We start from the raw sequence: 17,530 nt of genomic DNA, 5'->3' as shown, positions 1-17,530 counted from the left end.
TTGTGGTGGATGTTAGTGTTGCATTAAACACACAGCTCGATCAATGTTACTTACGCACAATAAGAAGAAGAAGAAAGGGGGGGAACATGTCATCTTTTTTTTTTCTCTTTAAAAGAGAAAAAATGTATTTTAACATACACATTAGGTCAGAAGGTCACACTTCAAAATACTGTATATTTTAGTGGTCCGTGGTGAAAAGAGTGCATCACTTATTAAAAATAAAAATGGTTGCACACATGGAAAAGTTATTTTTTGACTATCTCATTTTGTCTACAATGAAGTTCATTTTCAGCTTTGGGAGAGCAGAAGTTTTACTGGACGCTGCTGTTCTTTCACATAGAGAACGTGGTATCCGTGTTATTATTTGTACTATATTTCTGGTCACAACAGTGGAGACCTGCTAGCAGGTTATGTTAAATTTAGGAATGTTATTTTGTAAGTCATATAAGTTTTTATTTTATGTCATAACCCACAAAAATAAATACATTTCTAAATCTGCCTGACCAAGTGAGCTACGTATAGATTATGCTTGGTTACTTTTTCTGGTGCCTCACATTGTCTCTTTCTGGCTTTATTGCTTTCTATTTCCCTCTCCTTCTCTGTCCATCCCGCTTTCTTTGTCTCTGTTTCGATTTTTTATTTTTTTTACTCAGCTCTTCCATGAAGAGTTGGCTCTCCAGTGGGTGGTGAGCAGTGGAAGCGTGCGGGAGGGCGCTCTGCAGCAAGCCTGGTTTTTCTTCGAACTCATGGTAAGAAACCGAAATTCTTTTTGTGTTAAATAAATAAATAATGATCATAAAACATGTCCACAGCTTATATTTTCTCCCAATAAACACCTTTACCACAGGTGAAGAGTATTATCCACCACCTTTACTTCACCGACCGCTTAGAGTCACCCAGGAAGAACCGTTTCCCAGAACGCTTCATGGATGACATCACAGCCTTGGTCAGCACCATCGCTGGTGACATTGTGTCTCGCTTCCAAAAGGTGAATAATGACCCAGTTAAGTGTCTTTATGAATTGTTGAAACTGTAAAAGTGTAGTCATGTAAAGCATATTTTTTTCATTTATTCAGGATCTGGAGCTGGTGGAGAGGCTTAACATGAGCCTGGCCTTCTTTCTCAATGACTTGCTGTCAGTTATGGACCGAGGATTTGTCTTCACGCTAATTAGAGCATTCTGGAAACAGGTATATTACTTAATTTGCTTTTCTCTGCTTTTTATTTTGTATTTTTGAAATGTCATCGCTATCAGGATCAGTATGACTGAAGAAAAAGCTGATGGAATCCAGTTTCTGATTAGGCTTACAACATAACACTATGACTATAACAAAGACTAATATGTGATGATATTTCAAGACTTATTTTTACTGCACACACGCTCCTTTTTTCTTTAAATAAAGCATCTCAAAATGTTTAAAAACATGTACATCGGTGTTGACTGTTTTCTCTTTTTAGGTGTCCACAAAGCTTTACGCTTTGCAGAACCCAACCCTGGAGTCTTTGCGGCTTGATTTCTTAAGAATTGTTTGCAGCCATGAACACTACGTTACCCTCAATCTGCCCTGCAGCCTGCTCACCCCACCTGCCTCTCCTTCCCCCTCTGTGTCCTCAGCAACATCACAGGTCAGTTTTCCCCCTTAAAATGAAGACACTCTAAAAAATCTCATCATAGAGGTTAGATTTAAGTATTAATGTAATGACAGAAGATATTAATGGTGTCTCTTATTTCTCACAGAGCTCTGGCTTCTCCACACATGTCCAGGACCAAAAGATAGCCAACATGTTTGAGCTCTCTGTGCCCTTCAGAGAACAGCATTATCTAGCTGGACTCGTGCTGTCTGAACTGTCGGTAATACTGGACCCAGACAATGAGGGGTGAGCATGTTTGCAAAAATGTTTTAATTGAGAAAGATTCTGTGTATTAGTGTCCGAATCTTCTTGTAATTGAGGTGAAATAATCCTTTTTCTTCCCCCTTTCTTTTAAAAATGTTTGCATCCTATGTATTATCTACTGTAGGATGTTTGGTCTGCATAAAAAAGTAGTGAGCGTCGTTCACAATCTCCTGTCCAGCCACGACTCTGATCCTCGCTACGCAGATCCTGAAGTCAAGGCCCGTGTTGCCATGCTTTACCTGCCTCTCATTGGCATCGTCATGGAGGCGCTGCCACAACTCCACGATTTTACAGGTATAGATGACAGTAATTTTTAATATGTAGCAGTTTAAAAGAAAACTGATTTATCTTCTAAAATAGAAACAAAATGTCTTCTCAAATGAACAGGCTTTCCAACAGTAGATATTTATTGCCACGAAGCATTGTTACAACAAAGAAATAATCGACTAAACACAAATTCCCTTACTACTTGTGCTAAGTTCACAATTTTGTCCTGATAATTTCACTTTCAAATGGCACACACTTTTTGATTTTTACAGTACAAAAGGAAATGTATTGTTCTCCATTGTTCCATGTCTAATTACTTGGCGGTTTATATTCTTTCCTTTTTGCTTTACTAGAGTCACATAATCAGTGGGGTCGACCGGGCGGCCCTCAGGGGGCAGCAGTAGGCAGCAGCGGAGAAGAGGCAGAGGGAGAAGGTAACAGCATGATCAGTCAGACTGTCGCCATGGCGATAGCAGGCACCTCAACCGCATCTCCAATGTCCCGACCAAGCAGCTTCTTGCTCAACTCGCAGGTAATTTCCCGCAAGACACAGTGACTGTAATATCAGTTAATCGTCAATTAATGGAAATATCTCAGTGCTGTATGCTGCTACCTCGGTTTGTGTTCCTACATTCCTCTTGGTTCGTCTCTCCAGGCGAGTCGCCAGCATGGGAGCTTCTCAGCGGAGTCCAGTCGCAGTCTGCTGATCTGCCTGCTGTGGGTGCTAAAGAACGCCGATGAGCTGGTGTTACAGAAATGGTTCACAGACCTGTCGGTGTCCCAGCTCAACCGCCTGCTGGATCTCCTCTACCTCTGCGTCTCCTGCTTTGAATACAAGGTAACATCAACAATCACAGACTAACAGTTTGAACTAATTAAGCATTAATTAATTGCCTAAGAGCAGACCATGTGTTGCGGGATCTGCATTATGAGGTACGTCCACCTCTTCTGTTTATCGTCTATATTAACGTCCAGCCAACAGGGAACCTCACGAGCCTGTGTGATATTGCTGGCTTATACTCGCTTATACTCAACTACAATACATAACTTTTGCATGTGCTCTAGTACTAACTTAACTAAAAATATTTTCAGGTTCTCCGTATATGTTTGCATTTTGTTTGAAAAGGTGATTCTTCTTTGTGATTAATATGCATTTGCTACTTGAGGGATAAAATGATGAAAGTAGACATTCTTCACACTTTCTATGCTATAATCATCTGTTTCCTTCTGTGTATTTCAAGCTCTTTATGCTATGCTGTATGTTTGGAGTTTGCTCTTCTGCCCTTGCATATTTGCTTTTCATGCTACTAATCCGCTTTGCTTGCTTGGTGCTGCGCTGCAAGTAACTTCCCTGCTGTGTGTGTGTGTGTGTGTGTGTGTGTGTGTGTGTTCTCTGTCCTTCCACTCACCCTCTACCTCATGGATACAAGGCCCATGTTGTGTTCACCATGCAGGGGAAGAAGGCGTTTGAACGCATGAACAGCCTAACCTTTAAGAAGTCCAAAGATATGAAGGCCAAGCTGGAGGAAGCCATACTGGGCAGCATCGGGGCCAGACAGGAAATGGTGCGACGCAGCCGGGGGCAACTAGGTGAGATTGCACCTCAGGTGTGCGCACACAGATGCAGGTAGGAAGAAATAGGAAAGGCTGAACTAAGAAGGAGAATTTGGGAATTACACAAACATTTAGTTACACCTAATTACTGCATTCTGCTTTTTCTCCTGCACACACACCTGTAGGCGCATGCATATATTTGCTTTCAGCTGTATCTTTTGAAAGGACTGTAAAGACAGCTACAACCAGTTAGTCACGTTTTCTGTGTGCAGGTGCCCTCTTTATCACATTTAAAAAAAAAAAAGTAAATAATGTTTCCCCATCATTTAGAACGGAGTCCATCTGGCAGTGCTTTTGGCAGCCAGGAAAACCTTCGATGGAGAAAGGACATGACCCACTGGCGGCAAAACAGTGAAAAGATGGACAAGTACGTTCTTTCGGCCTCTTGAAGTTCACTTTTCTGATTATTGTTTCAGTCACAAAAAATGTTAAAACTTTTTTAAAAATTAAATAAACAGCATTCTGGGACTTTATTCTCTCAAGGAGCACATGCAAAAATCTGGTTTCTTTCCAATTATATTTGAAATTTTTTGTGTTTTTGTGTGCTGCATATTTTCTGCCTTGAAGTTTGAGTAACAAGGTCATAGGCTTCATGGACACAATCATTTATTTGTGAAGTCAGTTTGTCTATACATTATTCCAACTTGATTTGTTTTGATTTAACAACAGTGTAAATTGTTTATGTTTATCCCCTTAACAGGATATCTTTGCTAAGGTATGGTTAGGTACATAAGTTTTTGGACAATGCCTCTGTACGCCACCACAGTGGATTTTAAATCAAGCCGTCAATATGTGATTGAGGTGCAGGCTTTCAGTTTTAATTCAAGGGGTTTAACAAAAAATTTTGTATTAATTGTTTGTGTAAAAATTGCATTATTCCTATAGTTCCCCGTTTTTAGAGGCTTAAAAGGAGTTGACTGACAAGGAGTTCCATAGCCACATGAGAGCAGATAAAAGATCTGGAGGTGATTCCAAGTGTTAAACTTGCATTTGGTAGCTGTTTACTGGAACACTTAATGTACGGTCCAAGGAGATGTTGATACAAGTGAAAGAGGCATCATTAGGCTGAAAAAACAAAATAAACTTATCAGCGAGAGAGAGAGAGAGAGAGAGAGAGAGATCCAGAGAGAGATCCAGAATGACGGGAAGCGAAGTGTATGGAGGAGGAGAGAAACAGCTTATGATCTGACGCATGATATTTTCTGTCACATGTGATGGAGGCAGTGTTTATACGTAGACCCCAATTGATTGGGGACCATGTGTAAAATAATTCCTAAAAAGTTGATGCAGTACTTTTGTTAAACTCTTTGAATTAAAGCTGAAAGTCAGCACTTCAATCAGGTGTTGATTGTTTGATTTAAAATCCAAGGTGGTTGTGTACGGATGCAAAATTATAAGAAATGCATCTGAAAACTAACTGTTAATGTAAGAATACTTGTCCACTGCAAACACATTGTTATTTTGTCACGTGCTTTGGTGAATTTACAAAGGATCAGAATCAGATTGTACGACCATACTAATGTTGCCGTGTTTGACCAGCATCTATGCATCTGTGCAACATGGGAGCTTAAAGCTTGAGGGTTTTGCATCTTTTTGCCAATATTTCTTTGTCAGATAATGACAAAAAATATGGCATTATGCCTTTTTTTCTTTTTTGGTTTAGCATTTTATTTTAATTCCTGTTTTATTTGTCATTTCTGCTCCAGCATTTGTTTTCTGTTAATTTGCATTTGTTCTCTCATGTCACTGTGTTTATGTAGGAGTCACAGATCAGTCAGGTATTGTATGGTCCACATTTGCTGTGTGCTCCTTTAAATTCCTCCCTGCTTTAGTGCCTTTTTGAAGGTGTACTGTCATGCATGTGGGAAGTCAGACAGGTGAAGTGGATGCAAACTGAATTCATTAGTTTGTAATTGATTCAGAGCTGTCACCAAGTCATCATGTTTTTTTCTAATCAGCATAATTTTGAGTGAGATAGCTTAACACTTTAGCAACTAATGCAGTCAGTGATTTGTTAGCAGTAATTTCCTTTCCATTTTAACTTCTTAAGTTCACACATGCACATCAGAGCACCAGCAGAGACCCCCTGACCCTCAAATCCCCTGCCCCATCAGTCCCTCTGTCCTGGTAACAACAAACTCTGTCTCGGGGTTGGTAGTGGTTGCAGTGGGCTTGTTCTGCTTTTTAACCAGTGTGCTTGTTGTTCTGGGGTTCTGACTGATACCTCTCCCTGGCTGCTGTTGGGGGGGGACAAATATGGCAAAAGCTTTTTTGTTACCAATTACTTATTCAGTCCTTTATTATTTCATATGCTCAAAAATAGGCATTTTATTTCAATGTAGATTAATAAAAAAGTACTCCTTGTGTTCCACCTGTAGATCAGGACTGAATTCCTTAGCTGTTCCCTTAGGTAACAGTAAAGAATAGCCTTCTTCAAACCTCAAGGCAGTAAGGAGCATATAGGCTTAGGCTAACTGTCTCTTAGTGTGGGCTGTCTTGGATTTTTACCAGAAATAAAACAAACATTCTGTTTTGTATTTTAGCAATACAGCTGTCTGAGCATCCACACAGCACATAACATGGTTTTCCTCCAAATTGTCTTCATTGTTTATGATTCTGTGCAGTGGATTAATGTGGTGACTGGAAGCTCATGCAACACTCAGTGGTACATCATCGACACCACAATGTAAAAGTTCACTTTGTGACGCCGTCTCCTTGTGTCCTGATTGCAGGACAAGAGCAGAGCTGGAACACGAAGCCCTTATTGATGGTAACCTGGCAACAGAGGCCAACTTAATAATTCTTGATACTCTGGAGATTGTTGTACAGGTATGAAAACGAAGAAGACTTGGAAACTGGCATATAGTCACAGTCATGCTGTGTTCTGTATGCACATGCTTGCTCTTATTACAGCTGCTTGTGTGTCCCTTTCCCTCCAGACGGCATCGGTGACCGAGTCCAAGGAGAGTATCCTGGGTGGAGTGTTGAAGGTGCTGCTCCACAGTATGGCGTGCAACCAGAGTGCCCTCTACCTTCAGCATTGTTTTGCAACACAGAGAGCCCTCGTATCTAAGGTTAGACTATTGGGCTTTCGTTGTGTGCTAAGCATGCTTAATTTTATCTTATCTTTACAGTTTCTTGCAGGGTTACATAGCTTTTTCCTCTCTGCCTGTGTAGTTTCCTGAACTGCTCTTTGAGGAGGAAACAGAGCAGTGTGCTGATCTGTGTTTGCGACTGCTGAGGAGCTGCAGCAGCAGCATAAGCACCATCAGGTCCCATGCCAGTGCCTCCCTCTACCTCCTCATGAGGCAAAACTTTGAGATTGGCAATGTAAGTACTGGGGTGATGGGTTTAAAAATGTTAGACTCCCTGGAATGTAGCTCTGTTATTACAGTAAAAAATTTTGTTGACTTTGATTGCCCTGATTTAGCTTAAAACCAACCTCTGCAACTTTAGTTCAGGTACTGATGAATGCATCATTTGCTTTGTTGCATTTTCTTTTTGTTTGCACTTTTAGAACTTTGCAAGAGTGAAGATGCAGGTGACTATGTCCCTTTCTTCGCTGGTTGGAACATCTCAGAATTTCAATGAAGAGTTCCTCCGTCGTTCTCTGAAGACCATCCTTACCTATGCAGAGGAGGATCTGGAACTGAGGGAGACCACGTTCCCTGATCAGGTACTCATTTATCCATCAAGTTGTTTTCCGTCACTGCACAAGAATTTAGGTTATCCAGTTTATCGGATCTTATTTATCAAATTAGCTTTTTACTTGACACTCCAGTACACCTTGTAGTGCTCAAGCATGTCATCATGACATCTTGGTGTTGGAGAAGCAGCTTTTTCATTCTGAGCTGTATTTTATTCCTTTCAGGTCCAGGACCTTGTTTTTAATCTGCACATGATCCTGTCTGATACAGTGAAGATGAAGGAGCACCAGGAAGATCCTGAGATGTTAATAGATCTCATGTACAGGTATAGAACCATGTGCAATCAAGTAGCTTCTTCTGATTACTTACAAGGGTATTCATTCATTGTAGTCCTCAATATCTTGTCAGTGTGATTTCCTGTATTGTCTGTGTGCGCATTTGTGTCCACTTCCAGGATTGCAAAAGGTTACCAGACATCTCCAGACCTGCGGCTGACGTGGCTCCAGAACATGGCCGGAAAGCACTCTGAGAGGAACAACCACGCCGAGGCTGCTCAGTGTCTGGTGCACAGTGCTGCCTTAGTAGCAGAATACCTAAGCATGCTGGAGGACCGTAAATATCTCCCTGTAGGCTGCGTCACCTTCCAGGTAGGAATGTTCTAGTGGTATTGTTTGTGTATGTCTTTCCTCTACAGTAATCAAGCATCAGAAACACATTTCTGACAGTGACTACGCTTGCACCATCGCTTTCATTTTTTAATGTGTGTGTTTATGCGCTCCAGAATATTTCTTCAAATGTGCTGGAGGAATCTGCGGTTTCTGATGATGTGGTGTCACCAGACGAGGAGGGAATCTGCTCAGGGAAATACTTCACTGAGATCGGTCTCGTGGGTCTCCTAGAGCAGGCTGCTGCCTCTTTTTCCATGGTGAGAGATGGGAGAACGGACGGAGGCGTATTTATTTATTTTTTGACTAATTATTATTTAAACTAATTGTTCATCCTTTCAGGCCGGCATGTATGAGGCTGTGAACGAAGTGTACAAGGTACTGATCCCAATCCACGAAGCCAACAGGGATGCAAAGAAGCTAGCCACCATTCATGGTAAACTACAGGAAGCCTTTGGCAAAATTGTTCATCAGGTAAACACACACACAAAGCAGACTTCTTCTTTCAAACACAACTCCAATCGCTTACGGTGCCAATCTGGCACTGAATTTATGCAGTTCAGCTTAAAGATGAATATTATATACCTCAGTGTGACCCAGATTTATTGCATGCATTGTCAGTCTTCTGCTATGAGGGGATTACATTTGGGATACACAAGATTACATTTTTTTTTTTTTTGTCCTTATGTAAATCCACTAAAGCTGTTTTTACACATGAATTCCAGACAGTGTCAGGAGAATCAGGCCAGGAAATTGTCTGGAGCAGTCCGGGTCAGATACAGTCTCACTGTAGGAGATCCTCACATTTGGTTTTTGTGTGAGGTGACACCTGGGTAGAGCGTGCAGGAGGCAGGGCTTAAAGCAGTTCTTCAGACAGCCATGGGCTCCCTTCAAACATAGGCTCAATTGGACATTGATGGCAAAGACCATCTAAAATTCACGATGCAGACTTTGTGTTTGTTCTCACATACAGCTCATCCAAGGGATTCTAGAAAGGTTCAGGCCCGTGATGTGTGAGTGAAAACAATTCAAGACTTGTGCAGTTGAATTATAGTTGAATAATTACTGAACAGTATCAAGGTCAGCACTTACAGTGAAAACAGAAATTTTTTTGTCACTGTCGTGAAGTTTTGCCCAAGTGCACTTTTCCCACACTGATTAACTGTCACATTAAACAGCCGGTATCAGGGACAAGTACCAAAAAGGGTGTAAGGAGCAAAGCTTCTCATCTGCAGGACCTCTGAAATTTACATTAACCACAGTCTTGACATGAGTCACTACACCGATCAGGAAAAACGGTGGATTTCTGTTAATGTTGCGAACACACCAGCCGTCACGGACACAGCTTTGCATGATCTTATCATTTGGCAATTAAATGCTAGTATATTTATTTATGTATGTCTTGATACCCGCCATGCTTTACTTTCCTGTGAAGTATGAAATTAAGGATGCATGACGTGTTGGACTTCAGTTGATTTTTTTTTTTTGTTTTTTCTCTTGGGTTAAAGGCCAGTTGTGTGACACAGTCGGGTTACAGTTGTCTGGCGTGCAGAGCAACTGCTCTTACAAAGCTTATTTTTTTAATAGTGACAAACACAGTCGTTGTGTGAAGAAAGTATCCCTGTTTTATTAAAAACACTGTTTTTGTCACGCGCTCTGTTCTCCAGCTCGACAACTTGGTAACCTGGATTAGTTTCAAAGCGTTCATTCTCCTTGTTGTAACATCCTCTGTGTGTGTGTGTGTGTGTGTGTGTGTGTGTGTGTGTGTGTGTGTGTGTGTGTGTGTGTGTGTGTGTCTGAGGGCGTATGTGTCTTGTCGTTCACATGTCTTGTATTCTCTTTGTTATGCAGAGTACTGGCTGGGAGGTAGGTGACTAAACAGTTCCTGCTTGGCCCTGCTCATGTTGTTTTTTATTTATTTATTTAATTATTTCTTCTTATTTACTCTCATCTTTTTATTTGCTAGCTGTGGGCATTCTTCTTTGTTACATACATCCAAATCCATTAACATCTGCAGACAATGTCAACTGTCTGCCCCCGCTGGGGACACTTGCTCTCTAAGCAGCGACACCCTCACCGTATTCCTCTCTCCGCACTCCTCTTACACTGCAAGAGGAGCTTGTGTGTGTGTGCCTTCTTTTTTTTTTTTTTCTTTCTTTCTTTATACATGACAGTGGTGACAGGCTGTGCATGGGAGCCACAATGTGTGACACTAATGACAAAAGTCTCAGCGAATGCGTCACCTGCACCCCCCCCCCCCCCCCCCCCCCCCCCCCCCCATCCTTATCTTCTGTCTGTCTGTCTGCTGGTGTGTCAGTCAGCACAAATGCATCAACTGGCACCATCTGCTGTCACACTTCATCTCATCTTCAACCACAGGGCTCGATTTCAGTGCAGTCTTTTGACATGAAAGGTGTCTGTTAGCTGTGGGTCATTCTTGCCACACACAATTAAAGGAGCCTTTAAACACACAAGGTGTTGCAGACTTTGGGTTGAGGCTGGAACCAAATTCCTAAGGCAGTCTGGTGTTTTCCAAGAGGGTTCAACTCACAGTAATCTCAGGATTACTTGATTTATCCCTTTTGATTTCGATTCGTTATTCTTGCCCTTTCTTTTAATAGTTTAAACTAAATCGACCCCTGATTTTTTTTAATTTCATCCATTCTGTTCCTTTGTTAACAGTATTAACCTCTGAGTTCTCATGGTTTGTTGCATGACAGAGCACAGGAAACACACTGAGCGTGCATGGTGTGTTTCTGAGGGTTGTGGATCTTTTTTTCCCCTCACCTTTTTTTTTTTTTTTTTTTTTTTTTTGCTCGTCACTGTCTGCCTTTGCATGGTCTGGATCCTCCACAATGAGTTTCTGTTCTCTCAAAATCAATGGAGATATTTTTGCTGTTGTGTGTTAGTTTGTGTTGTTTTAAAAATTCTCTGGAGGAACCCAATCCTGATTAAAATTTGTTCTGTTTTTTTTCCTTTTTTGATTTCCCCGGTTGCCGACCCTTCCTTCCTACTTTACTTAATTGTGTCTTGTGGTAAGTTTCTTAGTTTACAGGGCTTCCTTAATTACTGCTTTAAAACATTTTTAAATCAGTGGTTGAAGTAGTAATACCTGACTTATGTCTGTTTAGATATTCCCTTAAGTTACCCTGATGCTTTATCTAAACATCTCGTACATTAACTACGAATTATTTGCCTCAAAGTTTCACATGATCTTCCTGTTTCCTGCATACATGCACTTATACACTTTATAACACACCGGGTTATGCCTGCTGTACCTGCTTCCCTCTGGATGTTCTTCCCAAGTAGAAGTCTGAGCAAAAAAAAAAAAAAATCTGGAGTTTCTGGAGCTGATAGATGTTTTTTCTGTTACCAAACTTCAAAGGATTTAACAGGGTGGTTGAGGTTGTTATGCAGAGTCTTTATTTTATCTGTCTCCACTCATGACTCCTCTCTATGACTCCATCTAAAGCTTGTATTTAGAAAACTTTGTGCTGCTTTGATCTATGAGCTTGAGCTGTTATTATTCTTAAAATGGGCAAAAACTGCACACATGAAGAAAACAAGCATTTACAAGCTGGGTGCAAAGGAGATGTCGGAGTTGATGTTAATATGCAGATAGTGCAGGGTATTTCCTGGCTCAGACTGGGTCTTCGGGAGGTGTTGCAACACCAAGCTTATTTGTAAAGCACAAATGTTCTGCAGTGTTCCTCTTATTTGTTATAATTCTGTACATTTTCTAGTTATTTCTGGCTCTTTTATAAATCTAAATGTCTACTATATTTGGTTGAAGTGGATCTAATATGCATTTCCTTATTTGTTGGCATATATACTGTTGAATAATAATTAAACATGACCTAAATTTCAAATAATGGGAAGCTAATAATATGAAAGTAATTCCCCTGAGCCAAAGCTCAGGCTTCAGAAGGATTTTTCCCCCCTCCTCTGCACAGCTCTGGCTGTTCAAACCTTCGGTTTGCAAGAGGCAGCCAGTCAGAAGAAAGTTGACTTAAAGGGAGCGACTTTAAAAGGAGAGGAGCTAACACTGCTGGTTTCAGACAGTGGGTGAACTGAGGGGTTGCACCGAGGCCCAGTATAGGATTAATAATAATAATAGAATCCTGTAAAGCTGCCCTAGAATACTGAGGACTAAAAATGAGCATTATAGGTCCCATTTAAATGAAACTCCAATTAAAAAAAAACCCACACTTGATACAGTGCTGGTGGGGGAGGTCAAAAAGTCCCCTGCAGGACACCCCCTGATAATGTTGAATGAAAACCGGCTCTTGTTTCTTGCTGATCTTTGGCCCACTTTGCTTGCTAATAGAGCCAGACTGATTTATTAGCAGGCCAATATTATTGGCTGATATTAACCATTTGACAATCTATCTGTATCAGTGTTTATAATAACTACGTAATGAAAATGAAAGCTGTAAAGAACAGATGGGAGAAACACCCCTCAGCCATGTTATGTTCACACTGACGGGGCTCTACTTGCGACCCTGCACCTGCCTGTCCTCCGTCAGGTCTGTGACTGAGGTGGAAAAGCTGCTGAACAACAGTGTTTAAAAAACTGGAGGTTGTTGAACTCGACTCCTTTCTGACACTGACCTCCACACTTACATACAGCTCTACTGGTTGCAACATATTACAAAACAAACAGATATAATCACATATTGCATGAAACTGCTAATAGTCGTGGTGTTATATGTAGCTATCTGTAGTTACATATAACATGATGCAGGTATATCTTGATGTTCACCTCTCTCAATGAACTACAACCTTTTCCTGTCTTTTTTACTCCGTGAAGAGAACTGAAAAATATAATAAATTAAAAATACAAATGCTTACTGTTCCACAGTGCATTACCATATGCACCAGCAGGGTGATGGTGTTCTGCCTCTTTTTTTTTTTTTTTTTAAACCCATTTTTCATTGTTTCCCTCTGCTTGTTCAGGATGGAAAGCGGATGTTTGGTACTTACTTCAGAGTGGGATTTTACGGTACGAAGTTTGGCGACTTGGATGAGCAAGAGTTTGTGTACAAAGAGCCTGCCATCACAAAGCTGGCTGAAATCTCTCACAGGCTAGAGGTAAATTGTGCTGCGCGCACTCCCACATGCTCTCAAAATCGTTTTCTGTGGAGAAGTGAAAAGTTCTGTTTGTCTTTTCTGGTAGGGTTTCTATGGGGAGCGATTTGGAGAGGACCAGGTAGAAGTCATTAAGGACTCCAACCCTGTGGATAAGTGCAAGCTGGACCCAAATAAGGTTTAAAGTTGATAAATTAAATGGACTTAAGTTAAATAGATGCAAATGGTATTATCTAAAAAACAAAAACCACTTCTTTCTGTAGGCATTCATCCAGATCACATACGTGGAGCCGTACTTTGACACTTATGAAATGAAAGACCGCATCACATACTTTGACAAGAACTACAACTTGAGACGCTTTGTCTACTGCACTCCTTTCACCCTGGATGGGCGGGCGCACGGGGACCTGCACGAACAGTTCAAACGCAAGACCATCCTCACCACCTCCCACGCCTTCCCGTACATCAAGACACGGATCAACATCATCCACAAAGAGGAAGTAGGTCTACAGTCTGCTGGCACTTCACAAGCAAATTCCACAATGTTTCAGCCTTTTTATGCAGAACTGTCACTTTTCCAGATTATATCCACACCAATAGAGGTGGCAATAGAGGACATGCAGAAGAAGACTCAGGAGTTGGCGTTCGCCACCCACCAGGATCCTGCCGATGCCAAGATGCTGCAGATGGTCCTTCAGGGATCAGTGGGCACAACTGTAAACCAGGTGAGGCTGGTTAGCATGCAAAAACCGTTAGTACAGCATTAATAATTCATAAAACTCAAAATAAGTTGATATTTATAACATTTTATTTATTTGTTTATTTATTTTTCTAAGGGTCCTTTGGAGGTGGCTCAGGTGTTCCTGTCAGAGATCCCCAGTGACCCAAAACTGTACAGACACCACAATAAGCTTCGGCTCTGCTTTAAAGACTTCACAAAAAGGTATGCATGGTGGCTGATCAGTCACATTACTGTGAACAGAATGGTGGAAATTCAGATTTAAATACCTCGGCAGAGGTTGAAACCCTCTCCACTCACCCTGTACAACCTATAAAATTGATACGTGATAACTGATGGTTACCATGATGCTATAAAACTTGGCTATACCGCCTGAAGCAGTTTTCTTTGACATTTGGACGTGCTGTGTAGAGTTTACATGCCAGTATTGCACTATATTTCCCTGCCTAAGGTGTGAGGATGCCCTGCGCAAGAACAAGAGCCTAATTGGTCCAGACCAGAAGGAGTACCAGAGGGAGCTGGAGAGGAATTACCACCGGCTGAAGGAGGCGCTGCAGCCGCTGATTAACCGGAAGATCCCCCAGCTTTATAAGCCTGTACTGCAGGTCAACTCGCACAGGTAGGACCAAGCTGGCTTTCTGTCTGTGTATGTATATTAGTGAGTGTAGATAGTAATTTTGGGTTGTTAAATTAAATTAGTCTTTCTTTTAATTTTTGTTTTGTTTTTTTGCTTCTGTAAAAATCATGCAGCAAACGGACAGCTTGACCAGGTGAAATTTTCAGACTGCATTTTTCGTTGTTTTTTGTTTTCATTTGCATGTTTCTCACTGTTCACTTTAGCAGTAAATGTTCTTAGAGGTGTAATTCTGAAATTAAAAATAAATTGGAACCATACAAATCATACTTTTGTTTTGCAACTTTGTATTTATTTTTTTAATCATTTAAAAATTTACCCGTTCAATTATGTTGCAACCAAAGAAATGACAGAATCTTTGAGCTTTGCATCCATTTGGCTAGGCAACATGGTTATGCTGCCAATGGACAAAAATTATATTTAAAAATGTATTCTTTAAATAGTTTGACTCCTGCACATCCTCTGGGCTTTATTCAGGTTTTAGAAAATCTATCCTGCGACTGAAGACTTTGACCAATCACAGGCAGTGGGCTAAGTGGAAGAGAGCACAGTTCAAATACTACATTACATAACTGAGTCACACAGGCCAAGAGACCAGTTGGCAACTGCCTGGCAACCTCCAGTCACTAGGGGAAAATGTGTTTTCCCTGATCAGTTGGCATGGGAAGCTGCTTGCTGTTGCTAGGTGAAATTGGTTGCAAAGAGGTTGCTGTACCAAAAACCACCTTGTGAGTGTAGATTGCTTTGGTCCCCAGCAGGTTGCCGCAGTCACCTATAGTTTGTATGGAAAACAGTAATTTGTCTGCCACCAGTTGCCATTTGCTCTCCCAGCTGTAGTACATCCTGAAAAAGTGCAGTGCAAAGCAGAAAAAGGAAAACTGCTAACAACCTTGAGAAACCACTTGCCAGTTTCAGAATACACTTTTCCTTTTGCAACCACTGGTTGCCAAATGGTTGCTGACCAGTCTCTAGGCCTGTGATAGGGGTGAGCATTGATTTGTAGCATGCATGAAGCACGTGCGTAATGCTTGTGCTTATCTTGTGAGAGGGGAGAGCTTACAGGACAGCTATCCATTTTCAGATGATATACTTTTCTAAATTTCTGTCTACTGCAGCTTTAAGGTTTCAGGTCAGCTTCTTCTGAGACTTCAAAGTCAGTTTTTTTTGGGTCCCTGTAAATGTCTTTTTTGTCTTTAATTTACAGAGATTCCTTCAGCAGAATGAGTCTTCGCAAGCTTGACATTTGAAGATGAAGAAAATACACACAAACGCACACCTGCACAAACATTTAACCGAAACTGCAATATTAATTTATTCTCCAGTGTAAATAGGAGTGTCTCTTGAAAGTTGATCAGTGTTTGGAAAAGCGTGTTTAAAGAAAAGGCTAAAGAGTTGCAGCTTGGTACGTCATTCCAGTGTCTTAATTTGTTTACAGGCAAACTGTTACACAATCAGAGGAACAAACAAGTGGAACGCAAGATTAAAGAGATACCTTGGCATTTAGAATTTCTCTTTGCTAGTCATTTCAGTAGGTAAGTGCTTATGTTGTCCCCACGATACCTTAAAATAAAAAGCTCATGTTAGCACTCACTCTTGGAACAAACAGAAATGGCTAACTGCATATTAAAGCTAACAAGCCATTTAATATGAAAAATGCTCCGAGATTCCTTTATTTCAATAAAGTGCCAAAACTTTTTTTCTGCCAAATTTTTACAACTTTAAAAGTCAAGGTGTCTTTTTAATTATGTACGATGTGTCAGAGTATCTGTACTTAATTTTCATGTGTGCACTTTTTTTTATTATGGTGTAGCATTGCATTTGACAACTTGAAAGTTTATGTAATGCAAAATGTGGGAAGGGGGGGGAGGAAAACCTGAAAACATGCAAAAAATTGTACCAGTATTTATCACGATGCTTTATTATTGTTTTTAGTTGAGGCGCCAATGTTTTAAAGTTAGGTACTTTAAACCTCATTGTATAATTTTATGTAGTTTTGTTTCTTTTAAATATTTTACTAAATAAATATTTTAATGTTCAGGTGGTGTAATGTCATTTTCTTGCTCTCCTAATGTCTTATTCTTGTGTTTATGCTGGAGTTGAGGCAAGTCAGGCAGAAACCAAGACAACAAAAAGCTTTACAATGTTGCTTGGTGTGAAAAGGATGCAAGAGTAAAAACTTTATTGCTTGCTCACTGGACCCCCCTTCAGCATAATGAGAGCTGGAATGGTACAATTCAAAAGGATATAAAAACATATCAAGGGTGCTTTTAACCAACTGTGCACACATTTAAATTTAAATACAAACTCATCTTTGAAAGCTTACTCCGAAACCATCGCTAGACCTGAGATAAACAAAGTTACCTTTACTGAGTTTATAAAGCTATCAATGTAATACCCAAATCTATGAGCCAGTACGCATGACTATTCAGTGAACTGCCACAAAACATTCAGTCCATCATAAACAGGAACGTCACCTTGAACACACATGGGGACGCGTCCTTTATCAAGTTAAAATGTTTTGTGTCTAGGTCATTTTATCAGATACAGAACATGTTAATGCAAAGGAGGAAAAGCTTAAGTCTGTCATTTGAGACAAAAAGCCTGACATCGGTCTAAACGCAGAAGGATGGTGATTTATTTCAGTATATAGATATGTATATACATATAGACAGCAATATGCAGCTGCAAAACTGAATATTCACTGCTTCAGAGAATTTTAATCAGACCACTTTTAGCCTTAACTCTGTTACTTTAATCAACAATGAACTGGTTCTTGCTCTTGGAAGAGCAAGCATAAAAGCAGAAGTGGAGGTAGGTCGCTTACTGTGGGAGTCAGGGTCTCAGTGGCCAGTTTTTCTTCCCATTTTAACCATAAAATGTATATAAAAAGATGTTTAAACGGGGGTTTTGGACCCTCCTCTCTCCTCACGGCATAAAACTAAACTGCAGCTTAAATCGAGTTAAGGAGTTTTCAATAACA

General features: G+C 40.6%; 1 protein-coding gene across 13 annotated transcripts in view; it reads left to right on the top strand.

Moving 5' to 3' along the window:
• The window catches only part of dock7 (dedicator of cytokinesis 7), a 45,466-nt gene extending 28,879 nt beyond the window's left edge, over nucleotides 1-16,587 (top strand). For 3 of the 13 annotated variants that reach the window (XM_030727181.1, XM_030727183.1, XM_030727176.1), the window contains 26 exons: nucleotides 654-749; nucleotides 848-988; nucleotides 1,077-1,190; nucleotides 1,459-1,626; nucleotides 1,739-1,878; nucleotides 2,021-2,190; nucleotides 2,517-2,695; nucleotides 2,819-3,001; nucleotides 3,618-3,753; nucleotides 4,048-4,144; nucleotides 6,510-6,606; nucleotides 6,717-6,851; nucleotides 6,955-7,107; nucleotides 7,295-7,453; nucleotides 7,649-7,749; nucleotides 7,879-8,071; nucleotides 8,206-8,349; nucleotides 8,432-8,563; nucleotides 9,941-9,955; nucleotides 13,055-13,180; nucleotides 13,266-13,355; nucleotides 13,441-13,677; nucleotides 13,759-13,902; nucleotides 14,014-14,120; nucleotides 14,368-14,535; nucleotides 15,755-16,587. In XM_030727181.1, the coding sequence (XP_030583041.1) occupies nucleotides 654-749; nucleotides 848-988; nucleotides 1,077-1,190; nucleotides 1,459-1,626; nucleotides 1,739-1,878; nucleotides 2,021-2,190; nucleotides 2,517-2,695; nucleotides 2,819-3,001; nucleotides 3,618-3,753; nucleotides 4,048-4,144; nucleotides 6,510-6,606; nucleotides 6,717-6,851; nucleotides 6,955-7,107; nucleotides 7,295-7,453; nucleotides 7,649-7,749; nucleotides 7,879-8,071; nucleotides 8,206-8,349; nucleotides 8,432-8,563; nucleotides 9,941-9,955; nucleotides 13,055-13,180; nucleotides 13,266-13,355; nucleotides 13,441-13,677; nucleotides 13,759-13,902; nucleotides 14,014-14,120; nucleotides 14,368-14,535; nucleotides 15,755-15,797 (3,468 nt within the window). In that variant the 3' untranslated portion in view covers nucleotides 15,798-16,587. Of the gene's footprint in view, nucleotides 1-653; nucleotides 750-847; nucleotides 989-1,076; nucleotides 1,191-1,458; nucleotides 1,627-1,738; nucleotides 1,879-2,020; nucleotides 2,191-2,516; nucleotides 2,696-2,818; nucleotides 3,002-3,593; nucleotides 3,754-4,047; nucleotides 4,145-5,537; nucleotides 5,556-6,509; nucleotides 6,607-6,716; nucleotides 6,852-6,954; nucleotides 7,108-7,294; nucleotides 7,454-7,648; nucleotides 7,750-7,878; nucleotides 8,072-8,205; nucleotides 8,350-8,431; nucleotides 8,564-9,940; nucleotides 9,956-13,045; nucleotides 13,181-13,265; nucleotides 13,356-13,440; nucleotides 13,678-13,758; nucleotides 13,903-14,013; nucleotides 14,121-14,367; nucleotides 14,536-15,754 lie in introns of those variants that run through there. The other 10 variants (XM_030727177.1, XM_030727175.1, XM_030727182.1 and 7 more) reach the window with 8 other exon arrangements.
• Nucleotides 16,588-17,530: the final 943 nt, after the last annotated feature.

The sequence above is a fragment of the Archocentrus centrarchus genome, chromosome 4 (assembly GCF_007364275.1).
Source record: "Archocentrus centrarchus isolate MPI-CPG fArcCen1 chromosome 4, fArcCen1, whole genome shotgun sequence".
Lineage (NCBI taxonomy): Eukaryota > Metazoa > Chordata > Actinopteri > Cichliformes > Cichlidae > Archocentrus > Archocentrus centrarchus.
This window is presented reverse-complemented; position numbering and strand designations above follow the sequence as displayed.